The 22,500-nt window shown below is 41.9% G+C and overlaps 2 protein-coding genes across 5 annotated transcripts in view; both read left to right on the top strand.

Annotated features, from left to right (window-relative positions):
* The window catches only part of LOC128028897 (protein odd-skipped-related 2-like), a 62,825-nt gene extending 62,447 nt beyond the window's left edge, over nucleotides 1–378 (top strand). For all 4 annotated transcript variants that reach the window (XM_052616220.1, XM_052616223.1, XM_052616222.1 and 1 more), the window contains exon 4: nucleotides 1–378. This exon is cut by the window's left edge. The gene's annotated coding sequence lies outside the window, so the exon portion shown is untranslated.
* A 1,178-nt stretch (nucleotides 379–1,556) lies between these two features.
* Nucleotides 1,557–22,480, top strand: LOC128028627 (intermembrane lipid transfer protein VPS13B; the record flags this gene model as incomplete). Its single annotated transcript, XM_052615896.1, has 13 exons — nucleotides 1,557–1,649; nucleotides 3,460–3,624; nucleotides 5,490–5,633; nucleotides 8,018–8,135; nucleotides 10,126–10,293; nucleotides 11,021–11,202; nucleotides 11,298–11,460; nucleotides 11,722–11,966; nucleotides 12,698–12,793; nucleotides 12,871–12,993; nucleotides 13,764–13,901; nucleotides 15,969–16,053; nucleotides 22,390–22,480. Coding segments are annotated over exons 2-13 (1,700 nt in total), but the record flags the coding sequence as incomplete, so codon positions are not given.
* Between the last annotated feature and the right edge of the window lie 20 nt (nucleotides 22,481–22,500).

Genomic DNA, 22,500 nt, shown 5'->3' with positions numbered 1-22,500 from the left:
GTAATAATAATCTTTTATTTTATTAGAATTAAATGTCCCGACATGGTTATATAATTTTAATAATTATATATATATATATATATATATATATATATATATATATATATATATATATATATGAATGTCAGCAGTGTCCTGCAGAACTATTGGCTGCTGAGCTTTCAGACGAATAGAACATTTACAATAAAAACTATCAATGTGTACAAATATTGTATTATAATATACTATAATATTTAGCTGTCTGGACTTTCTGTGTTAGTTACATCACTAAAAGTGTAACTGTCGATTTAATTTAGTTTTCTTTGCATGTGAACTGAACTACTGTGGAGTTTGGCTTCGAGATGATTTCTGCTGTTTGAGCCGATCATTAAACAGAAAACAAACAAACATTGATCAAATCTCTCATTTAAGGTGTAAAGTGGACAGACAGTACAAACATATTCATGCTTTCATCTAAAAAAATACAATGTGAATAAATATATTGTGTAGCCTAAATAGTTCACTATATAAATATAATTGTTATTCTATTTAAAAAAGTGAATAATGTGGAAAGCAAAGCTGCAGAAACGGAAAAAGAAGACGGACGTGTTTTGGAAGATCGTTAGAAAAGGCACATCGAAAAAAAAAAAAGGTAGGCTAATCTTGAACATCGTAAATATAATAAATCATCAGTGGCACGGGTAAATTATGAGCCCGTAAAATTAAACTCTTGAAATGAATAGCACATTAATTTGTAGAGCTCTTCTGATCCTTTCGAATAAACGACGCAATCGGGTAATCCTATAAATACAACACGAAGACGAACTATTTTGGAACAGGAAACTGAAATGATTCCCATCAAAGGCCTGTGATAAAATATTCCACAAAGACAAATCTCAAAGGAAGAAGACAAAAATAGAGCAAATCTGAATGAACTGTTTTAAATAGACTCCGATCATGTAACACACGATTCCGTGGGAAAATAATGTGCATTTATTGATTATGACTGTAAATCAACGGACAGTATTTGTAAATCATCTAATAATGGGGAGTTAGTGTTTATGATGATAATAACAAGTAGCTATCATTATATTAAGTAGGCTACATATTGTCAGTATTTACTAATACAGTAGAAGCGTGTCTATAGTCAGTGTATTGTCAGTATTTACAGATTAAAGTGTATATTTAAGCTAATAAACACAAACAGTTTATTTCAGTCTCGCATCTCTTCATTTATCTCTCAATAAAGAGTAAAGCCTCAAACTAAAGCGTTCACACAGATCCTGATTAATAACGCACTGTCAGTGTCTAAATAACAATTATTAATATATGCTCGGTGTTTAGAAAGAGTGATATTTAATGGATCGTGATAATTAGGGTCCATTCATGCAGAACGCGAAACGCAGGTAACATTAATGATAAAACTTAAAGTTTAAAGACTTAATTAAACTTTTTATGTCCGTCGGTCATCTAAGCATTGTCGTTTGTATTTGAAAGAAACTGACAAAAATGTTATTTAACTCAAACTGCTATGACGCGAGCGCTCACGTCTGCTTCGCGTCAGCCCTGTGCCGGAAGTGACGTATCGACGCTGAGGCGTTGTGTATGCGGAAGTGATGGACGCTGCTTGTGTTTGTGTTTCTGTAGGAGTCTGACGCGTCGGTGAAGCTGTAAGTGTTTATGTGTTTGTGAGTGTGTGACACGAGTGTGTCGTGTGATGTTCATGTTGATAATGACAGCTTTAGAAACAGCGATAAACCTGAGCTTAAGAGTGTCGGTGAGGAAAGTAAACACAGTGATGCGCGAATGCAGTAATCGCTCTCTCACTCAGTCAAATCAAGGCCCACGCTTTAATAACTTCTGAACAAAGCCTCTAATAACTTGTAATACAATATGTGTTTTTGGCACAGTTCGTGTTTTTAATTTCTGTCAGAAATCTGTAATGTTTCACGCGGGTTGCTGTCATTTTCAGCTGAATTCTCTCTTTAACTTCTTTAGCAGACACAGGGATATCAAAATACACAGCTCGAAGAAATTTAAAGTAATGATTAAAAATAAGAACACATAAAATGGTTGAAGAGCTAAAATTAATTAAAAAGTGAACGATTTTAATGACTGTCCTGATGGAGGAGTGAGCGTTATAACTCTTACACTTTAAAGTGAATTTACTGAAATGATACCAGAAGAACAGGTACCCAATATCACGAATTAATTCACAATATGCACACATTCAATCTTAATCTTTTGTGTAATATGCTGAAAACTGGCATTTAAAGTTTCTTGTCTGGTCTAAGAATTACATTGCATGAATTACGTATATATATATATATATATATATATATATATATATATATATATATATATATTATATATAATTATTTTTTTATTTAAAACGGCGGAATTTGTCAAAAGTTGAGTAGTTTCGCTTAATATTACAGTCGGTTATTTCAGATTATTATGTAAAACTAAAAATATTAATCTTACATCACGCGCTTTGACCGTTAAATCTGAAGCGTCAGTATAACCCCGCCCCTTTAATTTGATTGGCCACATCAGTCATTTTGACAGTGACGAGCGGTGTCAGAGACTGAGGCAGAAACTACATCAAAGTACAGTTAACATTTGCTAATAACAGGTGAACTAGAAGAGTCCTCTGCTCAATCTGACCGGTGCTGCAGACTGGAATTAAACCACACCGTAGTTTGGTCTGGTCAGAGGAGAACTGATGTCACCAAGGAGCTTTGGTCTTGTTTAGTTGGGGACACTGGACTGATTGCACAGACACTATTGAAGAGAGCTGAACTGGATGATGAATTACTGAATCATAAATGATCTGACTCTGTTACTGTCTTCTTGCTTTACTGACAATCTGTTTTCCTGTGTGACTCTGAAAAGCTGCTTTGACACGATCAGTGTTGTATAAAGCACTATATAAATAAAGTTTATATATATATATATATATATATATATATATATATATATATATATATATATGCTCAGACTTTTATTATGTACACCTGGAGACCTCAGTGTTACAGCACCTGCTGCTCAGATCTGTTCAGATAAAGTTCATTATCATTCATACGTTCTGTTGAATATTCTGAGTGGAGGAAAGCTGATCAGTGCTTTCAGAGATGATCTATTAGAAATCAAGATTCATTTCTACAGTTATATAACTCTCTCTTTGTGTGTGTCTCTCTCTCTCTGTGTGTGTGTGTGTGTGTGTGTGTGTGTGTGTGTGTCTCTCTCTCTCTGTGTGTGTGTGTCTCTCTCTGTGTGTGTGTGTGTGTGTGTGTGTGTGTGTCTCTCTCTCTCTGTGTGTGTGTGTGTGTGTCTCTCTGTGTGTGTGTGTGTGTGTGTGTGTGTCTCTCTCTCTCTGTGTGTGTGTGTGTGTCTCTCTCTCTCTCTCTCTCTCTCTCTCTCTCTCTCTCTCTCTCTCTCTCTCTGTGTGTGTGTGTGTGTGTGTGTGTGTGTGTGCAGGTGTGACGGGATGTCAGGATGCTGGAGTCCTATGTTTCTCCTCTCTTGATGAGTTATGTGAACCGCTACATTAAGAACCTGAAGCCGTCGGACCTGCAGCTGTCGTTATGGGGAGGAGACGTGGTTCTGAGCAAACTGGACCTGAGACTGGACGTTCTGGAGCAGGTGAGAGACCGTCACAGCATCAACCACAGCTTTCCTTCTGTCTGCCTTTTCTGAAGGAGCTTTACTGCATTTTAAAACATGGCGGCACTTCTGGTTTGGGGATCTGCCACCCAGAAGGACTGAAACAAATCATTCTGACTGAAGGATCTGGACATTTTCCATCACACTTTATATGTATTCCTCTGGAAAATAATGTACTGCCAGAACATCTGAGACATCTGTAATATCTAGATCTGTGCTGATCCCATACTGAGGATACTCAGGATCAGTATCTATAGTAAGATCAGGTTTCCAGATCCCATATAGTGCGTAACCTATTCTGTGTGATTGTGAAGCTGTTCCATAGTTTAATGTGAGGTACAGATCAATATTTATCTCTCTGTCATCCTTGGTTCAAACTGTGTTGTGTTCAGTTACGACAGTCAAAACGAGGAAACTCTGGAAGGTGATTCTCTGTTCCTATTATTATTCTTGATCTGTAGAGAAACACCAGAGGTTTTGCATGAAAGGACTTTATCTAGCTGGAGTTTAGTGCTGTTTCTAAAGCATGAAACCTTCTACCGTGTGTCGGTTAGAGATCACTACACCAGAGTACAGAGCACTGTGAGTTGTGCTTCATGCACACAGTGACTAAAAACTGTTAAAAGAAAAGGCTCTAAACTCTCACACAGCTATAATATACTACACATCAGAATCATCTCTGTGCAGATCTGTGCTGTGTCTCTGTGATGCTTCAAGCTCATCATTCTGCGCTCAGGATGTGCAGAAGTGCTCTGTGCCGCTCTTTAGTGGAGACTTCCATGTTAGAATACTCTTGCCAATGAAAGATTATTAACATCCTTTCTTGTTGTCTAATCGACCATATGCTGCTTACTCATTACTTTTTTGCTACTGAATGATCCACTAACCTAGTTTATAATAGTATTTATGTCATATATTATGATTATATATTTATTAATGTACAGTGAAGTTGTCTATATGTGTTAGATTGTGTTTAACACTCAGAAGAGAGATGATCAGGTGCACACACAGATGGTTTGGGTGTCTAGTAATATCTCCTGAGATTTCAGTCATGGTTTACTGGAAGTAGTTTGTTCGTGTAAGTTTCCTTTCAGTGTGTGATGGTTGAAGGTTTGGAGAGTAACGTCACATCTTTGTGTTTCGTTTTTGAAAATGTTTATCATTGCATTCATAGACTTGCATTTGAATAAGCAACAGCTTGGAAACAGTTGCTAAGGTAGGATTGGTCAGTAGTAAAGGGTCAGTTGATTCTGAAATCATTCTGCATCAGTTTACAAAAAATAAATAATCATATTCAGAATGAGTATGGATCAAACTTTAATCTGCCTGGACATTTAGTGTAAATCAACCGCTAACATGAACTTTATCTCCGCTGCGTGACTGTGAACAGACTTGAACACAGCCCACATTTATCTATTTTTTAAACTTGAAATGAGTCCTCGAGTGTTGTCATGTTGTTTCTTCAGAGCGGTCAGTGTTTCTGAAGTGGATGTTTGTGGATGTTTCTCAGCTCTCACATACAGATTTCTTTTCTTTCATAGTTCTTATTTGGGCAACACTGAGCTCTTGCAGTTGTAATATCTGGAAGGGATCAGTGTGTCATGTTGTGTGAATGTTTGGCTCCGCACACACTCTCTGAGTTAGATTCAGGATATTATTAGAAGCAGCTTGCGTCGTCCCGAGCGGGAGTTAAACTTTCTCTAGTGATCTTCAATTAAAGCCACTCCGGAATCCTGTCAGGACGCCTCGGGAAGCGTTTGAAGCTGTTGTGAATTGGTTCTGTTTGATTGTGAGTGTTGAATTGCTGACGTCTGGTGTGTGTGTGTGTGTGTGTGTGTTTGCAGGAGCTCAAGCTGCCCTTCACCTTCCTGAGCGGCCACATCCACGAGCTGCGCATCCACGTGCCCTGGACCAAACTGAGCTCGGAGCCCGTGGTCATCACCATCAACACCATGGAGTGCATCCTCAAGCTCCGGGACGGGGTCACGGTCAGTGTCTGAATGAGATCTCGAGTCTGAGATACACACGGCTGAAGCTCAGAGCGAGTGTGAGTTTGTGTTTGGCCGAGGTTCATGTGTTAAAGCTCTGATCTGTGATACCTGTGTGAGCATGTTTCATGTAAATCTAATAGACCTGAGTCAGAGATGCCATATTTAATTTAAAATGCTTTAGACGAGTGTGCAGCACTGTAACTGCATCTGTAAGACAGCAGAGGTTTGAAAGTATAATCACATGAGTCTGTGACGGAATCACTCAGCAATCCTGACTAACGTCATATTCAGTTGCTCACTGAGTCAACCTCGTGGCCTTCACGTGATGTTTGCACAGAAAGGCATGTGAAGTGACGATCCGTGAAGCTGTTTGCATGCAGTGAGTAACAAAGCCAGCGGTTCCTTCATCCAGAGCAGTTTCAGCAGCACTGAAGGTGATTGAGACACTTCACAGATCTAATACTGAAGAGTTCACCTCAAAGAAATATCCCGTGTTTGTGCAGAGCTTTAGTGTAGAAACTCATGGAGATTTCTGTCTGTGCTAATCGACAGCACGTCACTGACCCGACGCTGGAGAAGACGTGTGGTGTTGGTTGGCGAGAGGTGCATGATGGGCCTGGTGTTTGAGTCCAGATGGCCAGTTAGAAACACGTTTAGCAGGGAAGTCAATTAGAGCTGATTATAGCAGCTTCTGCAGAATAGATCTGGAACATGTGTGTGTTTCGCTGCACTAATATCACCCAGCGCTGCAGCTACCGCCGGCTGCGTGTTTCTGCCATGTGGAATCCAGTCGGGACGGTTCTGTTTAATTCCCAAACAGGTATTTGTTGCAGATGTGTTTCACAGAGCCGTCCTGTTCAGAAAGAACTTTTGGAAAATTGCAAATGACGTTCAGACAAATGATGTGCTGGTAAAGTTCGGCCCGGAGAGACCCGAAACCAGACGCAGCGCAGAGACGAGAAACCCTGACCGATTCAGTTCAGACATGAGACATTCTTCATCACATGTTTGCACATAAACCGATTCCATTCAAATAAAATAAATTCACAGAAAAAACAAAAGAAAGAAAGAGTCTGTTGAATCAAAGAATCAAAGTTCAGCTGCAGGTGAGAGAGAGAGAGTGTCGTCTGTGTGTGTGTGTGTGTGTGTCTCAGGTGATGTGTGTGTGTGTGTGTGTCTCTCAGGTGATGTGTCTGTGTGTGTGTGTGTGTGTGTCTCTCAGGTGATGTGTGTGTGTGTGTCTCTCAGGTGATGTGTGTGTGTGTGTGTGTGTGTGTGTCTCTCAGGTGATGTGTGTGTGTGTCTCTCAGGTGATGTGTGTGTGTGTGTGTGTGTGTGTGTCTCAGGTGATGTGTGTGTCTCAGGTGATGTGTGTGTGTGTGTGTGTGTGTCTCAGGTGATGTGTGTGTGTGTGTGTGTGTGTGTGTGTCTCAGGTGATGTGTGTGTGTGTGTGTGTCTCTCAGGTGATGTGTGTGTGTGTGTGTCTCTCAGGTGATGTGTGTGTGTGTGTGTGTTGAGAACAGAAGGAGGTGAGCAGTGTCCGCTGTGTGTTTCTCTGATGATTAATGATCTAATGAATGTAGTTTGTTTTTACAGTTCCTGTGAGCAGCGGAGTATGATGCAGTAGAAACATCTGCAGGCGTTTCGTGTGCAGGATCTGCTCTGGATCTGCAGCGGCGCAGCTCTCAGTGAGATGTGCAGACGTGCTGCGCTTGTGCAAGTGTTTGCAGATGTGGAGGTGTGCGTATAATCTCCAGTAGATTCTCAGAGCAGCTCCTCCTGGTCTCTGCGCTCAGTGTTAATCTCTCGGTGTGGTGTGTTTATTATATCTGCTGGTGTGTGTGTTGTTGTGTCAGACGTCTTCATGAACACAGCTGGAGCTGATGGAGGCGTGTGGTGTGGCTGCTGAAGGGCTTGTTGATGTTACGGAGGTTGACTGAGTGTGTTTAACTCTGGGTTCATATGATGCTGGTCTCGGGTCAGAGGTCACCGTGGCTCACGTGGGGGGTGTAGAGGCCGTTACTGATGCAGTAAAGTGAATCTCTCCAGTAAATCAGAGGCTGTTATCAGTGACAAGCGTCCTGGGATGTTTGCGTCTGACCTCGACGCTGCGCTCGTCTGATTGTTTTAGCTGCATCTTCACTCTTTCATCACAAACACACAGCAGACTGCAGCAATAAAGGAGGAATAAACCTTTACTGCTGTTTATCCCACAGTGCATCTGTGAAGAGCTCTTCATTCCTTCAGACACACACACACACACACACACACACACACACACACACAGCCAGAAAGTGTATTAAAATCTTAATTGTCTTCTCATCTGTTCTCGTGTCCCTCTCAGATGTTGTGTGTAAGGGTGTGTTGTTTCTGTGTGCAGGATGATAATGAAAGCTGTACGTCCAGTTCGACCAATCGCAGCACCTCTGAGAGCTCTAAGGCCGCGTCTAAACCTCGACGGGTGCAGCAGGCCCCCAGCGACCCTGACCTGCCCCCAGGTGAGTGATGTTGTGAAGGCCGCGGGGCCACGGTCCCTCCCTGAGGAGCGGCTCTTATCTGGAAAGCCTCTTAAAGACCCCCATCAGAGCTCAGCACACTGTTTGTTTTCATTGAAGCTCACACACACACTTACACACACATAAACTTACACTCACACACCCACACACACACATACTCACACACACACTCTTTTACTCAAGTAACTTTATATGCAGTTTTTTTTGTGATTTCACACATTGCTCTATATGTTTTCTCACTGTGAGGGAAACTGGCCTCAAATCTTTGCTCCACAGACACTGACATGTTTTTAGGGATCAGCTCATATGAGAAAGTTTAATGTCATGATGGATATGAAATCGATCTGGTAATTGATGTACCTGGACTGGGGTTAGTTGTGCAACAGTGTGAGTGCAGTGTAGTGACACACGATCAGAATAAAAGATGAAACTGAGCGACTATCAGTGTGTCTGCTGATTCTGACAGCTTGTTATTCAGATTCATATTTAGATGATTTATGCTCATGCCATCAGTGTTTTGGTTTGTTGCATTGATTTAGTGAAGCTCAGAGGAAGGTAGTAGTTTCTGTGATTGTCTCCTGCGCGTCCACACAGGGTTATGTCTGGATCCTAACCGCAGCTGATGTGCTCGGCGGGCAGGAAGAGGCCGGGGCAGTCTGAACGCCGCTCTTGGCTCGACTAGCACATAAAGCAGTTGATTTTTCCAGATATTTTATGACTGGAGTTTTTCGTCCCCACGGGCCGCAGCACAGGTGCAGCTGAAGCAATAGTTTTTAGAGAGATGAAGGTGGACGGAGGGAAAGTCGCCCGCTCCGTTCGCTAAATTGGATCCAGAGAGCACTAACAGGGAATGACTTTATGACTGTGAATGCAGGTGCTTCACACACACACACACACACACACACACACAGACCCGCCGCTGACCCGCGTGTTCAACACACACCAACACATGACTGACACATGCAAACCAGCGTACAAAATATCACGGCGGTGATCATCGCCCGCACACACACACACTCACACACACACACACACACACACACACATGAGTGATGCCCACAGGAAATGAAGCACCACTGGGACCCCGCACTGATTTGTTCTTCACCTGATCGTGAGGCTTTGAGTTTGTCGGATTATGATCTGCGGCGCTCCAGAGCTCATTAATAAAACACAGCGCTCTCGCACAGGAAGACAAACATTTGAGTTGGACAACAAGGAAAAAGCATTAAAGTTTTATAAGTTGAAGTGGGACTGTGAGCATTCAACAGGACTGAATAATGCCATTGGACTGCGGTTACGACCATTTAGTGCAGTATATTTTCATATTTTATTGCTGAAACTCTGGTTTGTAATGTTTTCAGTACATTGGTGCTTTGTTGAGTAATGACCTTAGAGCGTGGATGCTGTTCAACTGGAGCTTCTGGTTATGAGCTGCTCTGTTCACACACACACACACACACACACACACAGATGTTGAATACACTAGGGCTACACAGTTGATCAGTGAGATTGTGATTATAGCTGCAGTGAACTAATCCTGAAAAGTGTGAAGTGTTTTGTTAGTGAGAGTGAGACGCAGTGAAACGAGAGTGTTCCCGGTGTCAGTAACGGCAGACGCGGTGTGAAGCAGAATTAAAGCAGGACTCCTGATGAACTGATCCAGGCACTGAATGATGGGATGCTGTAGTTTTGTCCCTGTGTTCACTTTCTGTGTGCAGTTTATTTATTCACTCATCACAGTAAGAGTTTTTCAGGCTGCTGATCAATGTGAAGTGCACAGGTCTTCTTTACAGTCATGCTTTTACAGTATCAAGGGGAAATAATCTACATGTGCGTCAGACATCTATGTTTGTATCAAATGTCTCATTTCTTTATTTGTAATTTTTTTTCAGCATCTTGTGCTGCATTTTTCTTTGAAGACTTATAAAGTGTGAGCGTCCAAGTGTTTGATTGTTCCTCCTGCTGTCTGTAGGGTACGTGCAGAGCCTGATTCGGCGAGTGGTGAATAACGTCAATATCGTGGTCAATAATCTGATTCTGAAGTATGTGGAAGATGACATCGTGCTGTCGGTCAACATCACGTCTGCGGAGTGCTACACGGTGGACGATCTGTGGGACCGAGCCTTCATGGACATCGTCGGTGAGTTTGGTGAATGAATGTAGGGTCAGTGCTGGTCAGTTTGGGGTGTGCGAGTCAGTGGAGAGTGTTTTTTGGTTAGGCCAGATTAATAGGTTAGTAACACTCGGGTCAGGGTGGGATCAGGTATGGTTTTTTGGATTTAGTTGATTTTGTAATTCTGCTTTATAAATATTCCTTGGAATTACACAAATGAAATCCTGTGCCAGAATCATTATTTCAACAACTGCTTAAACATGTTCACAAAACTCCTCAGAAGAGATGATGTTATTTTTTTTTATAGTCTGACACACACACACACACACACACACACACACACACACATTGAACTTTGACCCTTTGAAGTGCTTCTTTAGAGTCAGCTGCTGCTGCGCTGCATCACGATCTGAAGAGCAGCTAATAAACCTGATGAACTGCTGCCGCCAGCGCTCTCTCTCTCTCTCACACACTCTCTCTCTCCCTCTCTCTCTCTCTCTCTCTCTCTCACACTCTCTCTCTCTCTCTCTCTCTCACACTCTCTCTCTCCCTCTCTCTCTCCCTCTCTCTCTCCCTCTCTCTCTCCCTCTCCCTCTCTCTCTCTCTCACACACTCTCTCTCTCCCTCTCTCTCTCTCTCTCTCTCTCTCTCACACTCTCTCTCTCCCACTCTCTCTCTCTCTCTCTCTCTCACACTCTCTCTCTCCCTCTCTCTCTCCCTCTCTCTCTCTCTCTCTCTCTCTCTCTCTCTGTAGCTCCTGACCTGGTCCTGAGGAAGGTGATCAATTTCTCCGACTGCACCGTGTGTTTGGATAAGCGTAATGCCAGCGGGAAGATTGAGTTTTATCAGGACCCGCTGCTCTACAAATGCTCCTTCAGAACTCGTCTTCATTTCACCTACGACAACATCAACGCCAAAATCCCCGCCGTCTTTAAAGTAAGCAGTGCATCTGTGGTGTGTCAGGATGAGGTCTGTGTTCTCGTGCGTCACCGTCTCTGTGTGTGTGTGTGTGTGTGTGTGTGTGTGTGTAGGTTCACACGATGGTGGAGAGTCTGAAGCTCTCTCTGACGGACCAGCAGCTGCCCATGTTCATCCGGCTGATGGAGCTGGGTGTGGCGCTGTATTACGGAGAGATGGGCGTCCATCGAGACGCAGAGAAGGAGGAGAGCGGCTCGCTTCGAGAGAGTGTCTCTGGTGAGTTTCTCATTCTCTTGAATGGGTTTGTTTCTGAGGCTGAAGGACTCACTGGATCAGATGTGGTTATTGGTTTATTGCTCTGGAGACTGTCATGTGTGTCTCAAAGCTTCTCAGGAGAGAAACAGAGGCTGAGTGAGAGATTTAATTAAAGCGTGTCAGAATGTCTGTGAGAAGTGTGTGATCCTGCAGAGACGCTCGCAGTGAGGTTTACACACATTCCAGTGCGCTGACAGCAGCTGATCTCATCGTGTGCTGCAGGTCTGATGGACGCGTCCGATCCGGCTCTGACAGGGCAGTACTTCCAGGGTGAGGATGAAGATCAAGGATGGATGTCGTGGGCCTGGTCCTTCGTCCCGGCCATCGTGAGCACCGGAGAGGAGGAGGGCGAGGGCGAGCCTGGAGACACACCGGAGTCTGGAGCCGCTCGCCCCCTGCAGAGCTCACCCAGAGACCCCATAGTGTCTGTCGGCTTCTACTGCACCAAAGCCTCCGTCACATTTAAGGTGAGCAGAAAAAGTAGAGGAAAATGCAGAGACAAATTCTCATACTAAATACTGATTAGTAAGTATACAGATTTCAGTCATGTGTCAGTTTCAGCAGCTCCACTCCTTCTTCTCTGGCCAGGTCCAGATCTTGGGCTTGTTGATGTTTGGAGAGCTCTCCATGCTCTGGATGATGAATATACATTATATACTGTTTGCTATCACTGTCAGTCCAGATTACACAAACTGTGTGTTACTCTCAGATCAGAAGGCGGTGTGATATGATTAATGCTCAGGAGTTCGCTGCTCTGTTCTAGGGATATTGTCTTCTCAAATCACTTCATTTTTTAACATTTTTTTACCTAACATGTGTTCCCTGGGAATCGAACCTACAACGTTTTGCGCTGCTAATGCAAAGCTCTACCACTGAGCCACAGGAACACGGTCAATCATTTTAATCTCTTAATTCATCGTCCACTGAGAATCCCTGGGAAACCTGAAAGTATGCAGGAGGAATTATTTGATATTGTTTCTCCAAACACATTAAAGAATGGTGAATCTTGAGCTGTGGAGCCTGTAGCACTGGAGATGTATAATATATAATAGTCCCACATCAGCAAGCTTTAGATTGGATTAGACTGGAGTTATGAGCGCAGGATAAACCGGGGAAGTTCCTAACATTTATTGAAAATATGACATCCCAGTTTCTTGAGACTGTTTTTTCATGAGTCTGTGTTCTCTGGTCTGTGTAGCTGACCGAGAGCTGCTCTGAGAGCAGTTACTACAGTCCACAGAAGCTGAAGTCTCGTGAGGTCCTCAGTGTGGAGCAGGAGGGAATCACGGTGGAGGTGAGGGAAACACTCGAGCCTGTCCTCAGCTCCCAGACATCCTCCTGCACTCACTGACGACTGCTCGTGTGTTTCAGGCGCTGATGATGGGCGAGCCCTTCTTCGACTGTCAGGTTGGAGTCGTGGGCTGTCGTGCTGTGTGTCTGAAGGGCATCATGGGGGTTCGTGATTTTGAAGAGAACATGAACAGAAGAGAGGAGGTAACACTCTCACACACACATAAAAACACATTCACATACACTCTCACACTTACACTCTCTCTGTCTCTCTCTCTCTTTCTCACACACACACACACACACACACACACACACACTTACACTCACTCACACTCTCTCTAAAACACACACACACACACACACACATGTTTGTTTTTGTGTAAAGTGTGTTCATCCCATAGGTGTAATGGTTTTTATTCTGTACAAACTGTATATTCTATGGCCCTACACCAACCCTACACCTAACCCTAACCCTCACAGGAAACTTTGTGCATTTTTACTTTCTCAAAAAAACTCATTCTGTATGATTTATAAGTGTTTTGAAAAATGGGGACATGGGTTATGTCCTCATAAGTCACCCTCTCCTTGTAATACCTGTGTCATACCCATGTCATTATACAGAGCTCACACACACACACACACACACACACACACACACACACACACACACACTCACTCACTCACTCACTCACTCACTCACTCACTCACTCACTCACTCACTCACATACACTCTCTCACACACTTACACTCACTCACACACACTCTCTCTAAAACACACACACAGACACACATACACTCTATCACACATGCACACACTCTCTCTCACACACACACACACACAGACACACATACACTCTCTCTCAAACACACACACACACACGCACAGATAAACATACACTCTCTCTCACACACACACACACGCGTGCATCTGTCCTCACTGTGTGGTGATGTTGAGTGTGTGTGTGCTGCTGCAGGATGCCGTGTTCTTCCGCTGCGGCGACACGCTGAATGTTAAGGGCATGACGTATCTGACCAACTCCCTCTTCGACTACCGCAGCCCAGAGAACAACGGAGTCCGAGCAGAATTCATACTGGATGGAAACCTGCACAGGGTACGATTACACACATTTGTGTGTGTGTGTGTGTGTGTGTGTGTGAGAGAGTGTGTTTGTTAGATCTCCTGTCAGAATATATGTCTAAATAAGCATCTAAACCCAATGTCTGATATCCAGAGCTAATGTTGTCTGATGTTGGGTCATATCAGCACATCTATTAGCACAAGAGACAGCAGAAGTTGAGTTTATTGAATCATAATAGTTGTCAGTTTTGAGGCTCAGCACTTTATGTAGACTAGCATAATAGTCTCGATTGAAACTCACAGCCATGTCTTGTCTTTTTTTTATGTTTTCAAATTTTGAGCTTTATTCAGCAACTTGAACAGGACTCGAGGTGCACATTATAAGTTAATTTATCCCTTTGGAAATCAAACCCTTGAGCTTGCTGTTGCTAACGTGATGCTCTCTAAATGCTCTCTGAACACTCTATGAATGCTCTGTGAATGCTCTATATATGTACTCTGAACGCTCTATAAACGCTCTGTGAATGCTCTGTGAATGCTCTATATATGCTCTCTGAATGCTCTGTGAACGCTCTATAAATGCTCTATGAATGCTCTATGCTCTCTGAATGTTCTCTGAATTCGCTGTGAACGCTTGATAAACGCTCTATGAATGCTCTTTGAATTCTCTATATATGCTCTCTGAATGCTCTATAAATGCTCTATAAACGCTCAATGAATGCTCTATATGTTCTCTGAATGCTCTCTGAACGCTCTATAAATGCTCTATAAATGCTCTCTGAATGCTCCCTGAATGCTCTCTGAACGTTCTATGAATGCTCTATATATGCTCTATGAATGCTCTTTTATCATTCTTGTAGCTCCAGTAGTACAGCAGGAATGTAGGAATGGAACGCTCTATGAATGCTCTACGAATGCTCTCTGAATGCTCTATGAACTCTATATATGCTCTCTAAATGTTCTATGAATGCTCTATAAATGCTCTATGAATGCTCTTTTATCATTCCTGTAGCTCAAGTAGTACCGCAGGAATGGAACGCTCTATGAATGCTCTCTAAATGCTCTATGAATGCTCTATGAACGGTCTATAAATGCTCTCTAAATTTTTTATGAATGCTTTTTTATCATTCCTGTAGCTCCAGTAGTACAACAGGACTGCAGGAATGGAACGCTCTCTGAATACTCTATGAATGCTCTATAAATGCTCTATGAATGCCCTTTTATCATTCCTGTAGCTCCAGTAGTACAGCAGGACTTCAGGAATGGAACGCTCTATGAATGCTCTCTGAATGCTCTATGAATGCTCTATAAATGCTCTATAAATGCTCTATGAATGCCCTTTTATCATTCATGTAGCTCCAGTAGTACAGCAGGACTGCAGTAACGGAATGCTCTATAAATGCTCTGTAAATGCTCTGTAAATGCTCCAGTAGTACAGCAGGACTGCAGTAACGGAATGCTCTATAAATGCTCTGTAAATGCTCTGTAAATGCTCCAGTAGTACAGCAGGACTGCAGGAATGGGAAACTCACTCTGAACTGCACGTCACTTTGGATAAAAGCTTCTGCCTGATGAATGAATGATGAAAGTCAATGTAAACATTTTCTATCAAAGCACCTTGTGGTGTTTTTTTTTCTGGTCAGAGGAGAACTGGCCTCTGACAGAGCCTGGTTTCTCCCAGGGTTTTTTTCTCCATTTCTGTCACCAAGGAGCTTTGGTTTCTCTGTCTTGTTTAGTTGGGGACACTGGACTGATTGCACAGAAACTATTGAAGAGAGCTGAACTGATGATGAATTACTGAATCATAAATGATCTGACTCTGTTATTGTCTTCTTGTTCTATTGACAATCTGTTTTCCTGTGTGACTCTGTAAAGCTGCTTTGACACGATTAGTGTTGTATAAAGCACTATACAAATAAAGGTTACTTGACTTAGCCTCATAATGTATATCTGTTGCAGTGATGTAGATGCTGATAGACTGTGCAGTGTTTTAAGTGTGGCATATTTCTGTGTAGAAGCTAATCATGTTCAGGATAAGCTGATCGGTCTGTGGTTAGTGAAGGTTCGATGTGATCCAGTTCCGCTCTGCTTCTGTTCACAGGAGACATACACAGAGAACACGGGGCTGCAGCGCTATGGTGCTTTCTACATGGATTACCTGTACACGATGGAGAACAGCAGCAGAGGTACTCTCTCTCTCTCTCTCTGTCTCCCTCTCTCCCTCTCTCTCTCTCTCTCTCTCTCTCTGTCTCCCTCTCTCCCTCTCTCTCTCTCTCTCTCTCTCAATTTTCAATTCAATTCAGAAAGCTTTATTGGCATGACAAAAAATACATTTTGTATTGCCAAAGCATCAAAAAAACAACATAGAAATTGATTTTGAACATTAAGTACACCAAAATTATAATAATAGTTAAATAAAATAAAATAAAACATAATATTATAAGATTAATAAATAAAGTAAAAAAGGATTATAATGCCGAAATCATGTCCATAAAACACACATAAACTAAAATAAACTAACACTGAACTTGGAATTTAACATTATATACATGTGTGTAGGTCTTATGGGGTGTTAGGCTGTGAGTGTGTGTGTGTGTGTGTGTGTGTGTGTGTGTGATTGGGTGTGTTAGGCTGTGAGTGTGTGTGTGTGTGTGTTAGGCTGCAGTGGTGGAATGTAACGAAGTATTTGTACTTCGTTACTGTACTTAAGTAAATTTTTACGTATCTATACTTTACTTAAGTAAAAAAAATAATGCATACTTATACTTTTACTCAAGTAGATTTTTCAGCAATTATCTGTACTTTCTACTCCACTACATTATTAAAATGCGTGTCGTTACATCCTTCCGAATCTTGCATACATTTTTTTTTGGTCGACTGACGTTTTGGCGTTGCTGGCCAATGCACGTTGAAACAGATCGTAGATCTGATTGGCCAAAGAACTCATGCGCTCAGCACGTGTTTTGAAACAACACAAGCGGAACTGATGTAAATCGAAGATATTATAATATTAGTTTGACGTAAGTTAGTGGTAACTCTTACCCTAACAGGGCAACTTCTTTAGCTGGTTATTAGCACAGCAGGGACGATAGCTTGCTAGTTACATTTTTGGAGATGAGCAAACTACTGCTATATCTGTACATTCGTAGTTGGCTAAAATAGCTGTTTGTTTTGACTCGATGAAAAAATGTTCAAACTATTTATACGGCGTCGGCTCCTAGCTTCTTTACCATACAACATTGGGTATTTATTTGACATTCACAAGTAAGCATGCAGGCAAAACTATATCCTGGTTTGATTCGATTGTGAACAATTTTGAACTATGACAGTAGTTTTTCGTCAATATCATGATATTATATATATATATACAGTACAGGCCAAAAGTTTGGAAACATTACTATTTTTAATGTTTTTGACAGAAGTTTCTTCTTCTTATCAAGCCTGCATTTATTTGATCAAAAATACAGAAATAAATGTAATATTGAGCAGAATAATATTGTGCAGAATAAACTGGTCATACAAATTTGATTAAAGTGTTCAGAATAACACTCACCTGTGTACTTTTGAGGTTTTTTTTTACTGCTCTTAATAGTATAGTAAAAATAAAATAAATTGTATGTCATAATAAAATAAATTGTACGTCATAATTGGCTTAGCCTAAATATTATTTAATGAGTAATAAGTAAATAACCAGATTTTTACAGTGTCAGTATTGCACAACAACTCTTTCCAGTACACAATAGATATTGTTTGTGATTGTTACAATTGAACAGCCCAGACATTGAGACAACTGATTGTACTTTTACTTAAAAAAATACTTTAAAGTAAATTTAAAAGTATGTACTTATGACTTTTACTTAAGTAAGATGTTGATGTAGTAATTATACTTTTACTTAAGTATATATTTTGCAGGGTAGTTGTACTTTTACTTAAGTACTAAACTTAAGTACTTCCTCCACCACTGTTAGGCTGTGAGTGTGTGTGTGTCTGTGTGTGTGTGTGTGTGTGTTAGGCTGTGAGTGTGTGTGTGTTCATTGGGTGTTTGCTGCTCTGCTCTTCCCTCAGGATGTGGAGAGATGCTACAAATCTTGCTGCTAAATTGGAGCATTTGGCTTCTTCGCCAAGGATGAATCTAAGTTTTTGGGTTGGATTACATGTGTTAAATTGGGGAAATATCTTATTCATTTTAGGGTAATATTGGTCTCTGATGTGTTCGTATTTGGGGCATTCTGTGAGGAAGTGCAGCTCGGTCTCCGGCACTCCCAGAATGCAGTGCGAGCAGAGTCTGTCCTCCCGGGAGAGCCAGGTCTGTCTCGATGGCCAGGCTGTGCTCGCTGAGTCTGTACATCGTCAGGGTTTTCCTGAGCTTCACATCATTCACTGTGCTCAGGTAGCTCGCAACACTGTACTCTCGATTTAGTGCCGAATAACATTCCAGTTTGTGTTGGTTTTGGGTGGTGTTTGTCCAATGGGTGATGTACTTGTCTTGTTCTGTGTTGATAATGTGTGTGAGTGTGTGTGTGTGCTGAGGCGAGCTGATCTCTGCAGGAGAGAGCTCAGTCAGTCTCAGCACCAGCTGGCACAGGGGACTCCTCGTTACGCTCAGCTCTTGCTGTTTGAGGGCTTTATAATGGTACGTGTTGGGGTCACTTGTTTTCAGGTGTTTCCAGAATTTGATGGCTCGTTTTTGGATGTTTAGGAGGAGAGGGTATTGGCCCAATTCTGCCCTGCATCCGTTGTTTGGTGTTTTTCTTTGGACTTTGAGTATTCTTTTACAGAAATCTAATTGTAGAGTTTCAATCGGATGTTTTTCCCAATTTAAAAAATCAAATTTTATAGAAGGACCCCACACTTCACTGCCATATAAAACAATTGGTTCAATTATTGATTTGAAAAGTTTGAGCCAAATTTGGATTGGGATGTCAATTTTGATTGATCGTTTTATGGCATAGAAAGCCCTCTGAGCTTTCTCTTTGAGTTCATTCACAGCCAAAGTAAAGTTACCAGTTGGAGTTATTTTCAGGCCGAGGTAGGTGTATGCTTTTGTGTTTTGCAATTTTGAATTTTGCAATTCTCTCTCTCCCTCCCTCGCTCTCTCTCTCCCTCTCCCTCTCTCTCTCTCTCTCACTCTCTCTCTCACTCTCTCTCTCTATCAGCCTGAGGAGACGTTCGGAGTGACACACTGATAACTGCTGCCCTCTCGCTCACCTCCACCTGTCACACTGCTCCTCCTGCGCTAGTCTTGCTTAATTAGGTGTCAGTTTTAAGGTTTATTCAGAATATTAGCACGTTACATTATGATTGCACATTTTACATGGATTTTAATTCAACAAACAAGTTGTTAAAGGGTTAGTTCATCAAAAATTATGTCATTAACAACCCTCATGTTGTTCCAAACCCGTGAGACCTCCGTTCATCTTCTGAACACAGTTTAAGATATTTTAGATTTAGATTTAGAGAGCTCTCAGTCCCTCCATTGAAGCTGTGTGTATGGTATACTGTCCATGTCCAGAAAGGTAAGAAAAACATCATCAGAGTAGTCCATGTGACATCAGAGGGTCCGTTAGAATATTTTGAAGTATCCAAAATACATTTTGGTCCAAAAAAACAAAAACAACGACTTTATTCAGCATTGTCTTCTCTTCCGGGTCTGTTGTGAGCGTGTTCACTGCAGTGTATGATATCCAGTAGGGCTGGGCGATGTCTAACAATATGATCACGCGCATCTAATCAGTAAAGCTGCTTCCGTGATCACCACTAAAATCGCTAGCTACGCAATATCGCGTTCATTATCGAAGGCGATTCACCTGAGATTATGAACGCGATCTACGGCTGTCTATTAAATGCCACTCCAATTATAAGCAGGTGATGCCGATTTTAGCAGTGATCACGGAAGCAGCTTTACTGATCAGATGTGCATGATCATATCGTTAGATATATCGCCCAGCCCTAATATCCGGTTCGCGATTGAAAATCGAACCAAATCGAACTGAATCGTTTGAAATGGTTCGCGTCTCCAATAAGCATTAATCCACAAATGACTTAAGCTGTTAACTTTTTTAACGTGGCTGAATTAAAAAAAAGTTAACAGCTTAAGTCATTTGTGGATTAATGCGTATTGGAGACGCGAACCGTTTAAACAATTCTGTTCGTTTTGGTGAACTGATTCAAAAAGATCCGGTTACATCTAATGATTCGTTCGCGAACCGGATATCACAAACTGCTTTGTTTCAAACTCTCTCACAACAGACACGGAAGAGAAGACAATGCTGAATAAAGTCGTAGTTTTTGCTATTTTTGGACCAAAATGTATTTTCGATGCATCAAAATATTCTAACGGACCCTCTGATGTCACATGGACTACTTTGATGATGTTTTTCTTACCTTTCTGGACATGGACAGTAGACCGTACACACAGCTTCAATGGAGGGACTGAGAGCTCTCGGACTAAATCTAAAATATCTTAAACTGTGTTCAGAAGATAAACGGAGGTCTCACGGGTTTGGAACGACATGAGGAGTTATTAATGGCATAATTTAGATTTTTGGGTGAACAATCCCTTTAATGTCCTGTGGTGTATATTTAATTTCTTGATCAATTGTAATAATGTGATATGAAAAATATTGGCCTTTGTAAAGGTAAATAACACCCTGGGGTAAATATTAAAATCATGCAGATTTAAGTATGTAAAAGTTGACAGAACACTGATGAAAATATCAATCGTTTAAACCCCCAAAACTCTCGCGGTGCGTCTGAGAAATATTGTGTGTGGAATATTGTCTGCTGATATGAAAAGGTCGCTGTATAACATAATAGATAAGTCGCATTTTTGACAGAGATGATATTTTGTTTTTCTTTTACATTAAACACATTAAATATTCATGTGTATTTCCATCACAGGAAGTCTTGAATCGAATTTGTTTGTATCTGTAGTCACCCTGTTTCAGAAACACAGACAGTGAAGGATTCTGGCAGTGTTTGCTTGTGTTCTCTCTCGCTGATGAAGACTGTGTCATGAGAGTAATTCTGCAGCGCCCATAGACTGGGTGTTTTTGAACTAATAACAAGTGCTGTTTTCCACTTAGTGAAGGAAGAATGAAAAAGGCCAGAAGACTGTTGGGTGGCTCTATAACGTCTCTCTCTTTGTCAGTCTCAGATAGCGATCTAAGCGTAAAGCAAACACAGATATGGTCAGCTCTGGCCGTCAGGCTGATTTCTGCGATGCAGATGAGTGTCGCTCCTCCAGTGAAGCTGAATGACGCTTCCCGTCAGGAATGTCGTGTGAGTCAGAGCGTGTCTGCCCTCGGAGACTCGAACCCACGACCCTCGTCCACATCAGAGCGCCAGCGCTACATAAACGAAACTCAAACCTGCGGCGCTCTCTCTCATAATAACTGCAGCGCTGAGGCGCGGATCTCCTCTAATGCTTTAAATCCGGCTAATTTCCCTCCCTGTGTCCCTCAGCAGCGCTGCGAGCTTCCAGATGTTTGATATTAGACTTAATCCAGCCCAGCCTAAATGGGAAGAGGAAGTGACATCGCTCGCTGCACTTTTAATCTCCACAAATCAGGAGGGAATTTGAGCAGCTCGTGAACTCTTTCTCCCTCTCCTCCATCCCTCCATCCTCAGTAACGGGACTCCCACGTTCCCCTCAGCGCTCTGCTTTTATTACACACGCAGCTGTGTGTGTGTGTGTGTGTGTGTGTGTGTGGAATCATGATATGATGTTTGTGTGTGTTTGAACATTTGGAATAGTTATCTTTGATCACTGTGTATTTCTTTGTGTGTGTGTTTGTGTGTGTGTTTTTGTGTGTGTGTGTGTTTGTGTGTGTGCGCATAGTTTGTACAAGGGGCTTAAAATGCTTGAAGTACTTGAATTTGACTTTTTCAAATGTAAGTCCTGGAAAACCCTTGAAAACTGCCATATTTATGAAAGGTATTTGAATGTTTAAAAGGCAGTATATGTGAAATGAGTATTATCTTTTGTTTTCGATAGAAACAGTTTTTCCTCACATGGTTAAGCATGCAGCACGTGTGAAGTTAATACTGAGCTGTTTCTGCTGGTGTTTAGCAGCGCTCCTGATCTGGTGATGTTACTCCTGGAGTTAGGGTTAGGAAGTCTGATGCACTTTGTGTTGCACTGTTAGCAGTTTACAAGCAAGTTATGGCTCTAGATTAGTTAAATGTTTAAATATATAATTACATTGTTTATTTTTTTTGTGATTTAAAAGACAAATATTTAGTCATTGAATATTTCTTGTTCTAGTGAACCAAGTTATCAGTGTTTTGTCTCATCTGGTGATGTAAGTGTATCATGAGTGTGTGTGTGTGTGTGTGTGTGTGTGTGCTGGGGGTCTCTAGCGGTCAGCTCACACTGTGTGAGTCGAGGCTCCTGATCTTCTGCTTCCTTTAGGCCCCATAATCACCCAAATGACCCTAATCCCAGGAACGGCCCAGACTCCAGCGCTCGTCTGTGAGTGTGTGTCTGTGATGAAAGCTTGTTTTGTGCTGCTGTTTTACAGTCTGCGTGGGGCTGCAGGATTTTCCTGCGCTGCGTAAAGACGAGCCGCCGCTGGTGCAGGAGACGTCTGTGAAGAGGATCGCGGTCGGACCGTTAGATGTGCAGCTCCACA

This window comes from Carassius gibelio, chromosome A15, assembly GCF_023724105.1.
Source record: "Carassius gibelio isolate Cgi1373 ecotype wild population from Czech Republic chromosome A15, carGib1.2-hapl.c, whole genome shotgun sequence".
Classification (NCBI taxonomy): domain Eukaryota; kingdom Metazoa; phylum Chordata; class Actinopteri; order Cypriniformes; family Cyprinidae; genus Carassius; species Carassius gibelio.
This window is presented reverse-complemented; position numbering and strand designations above follow the sequence as displayed.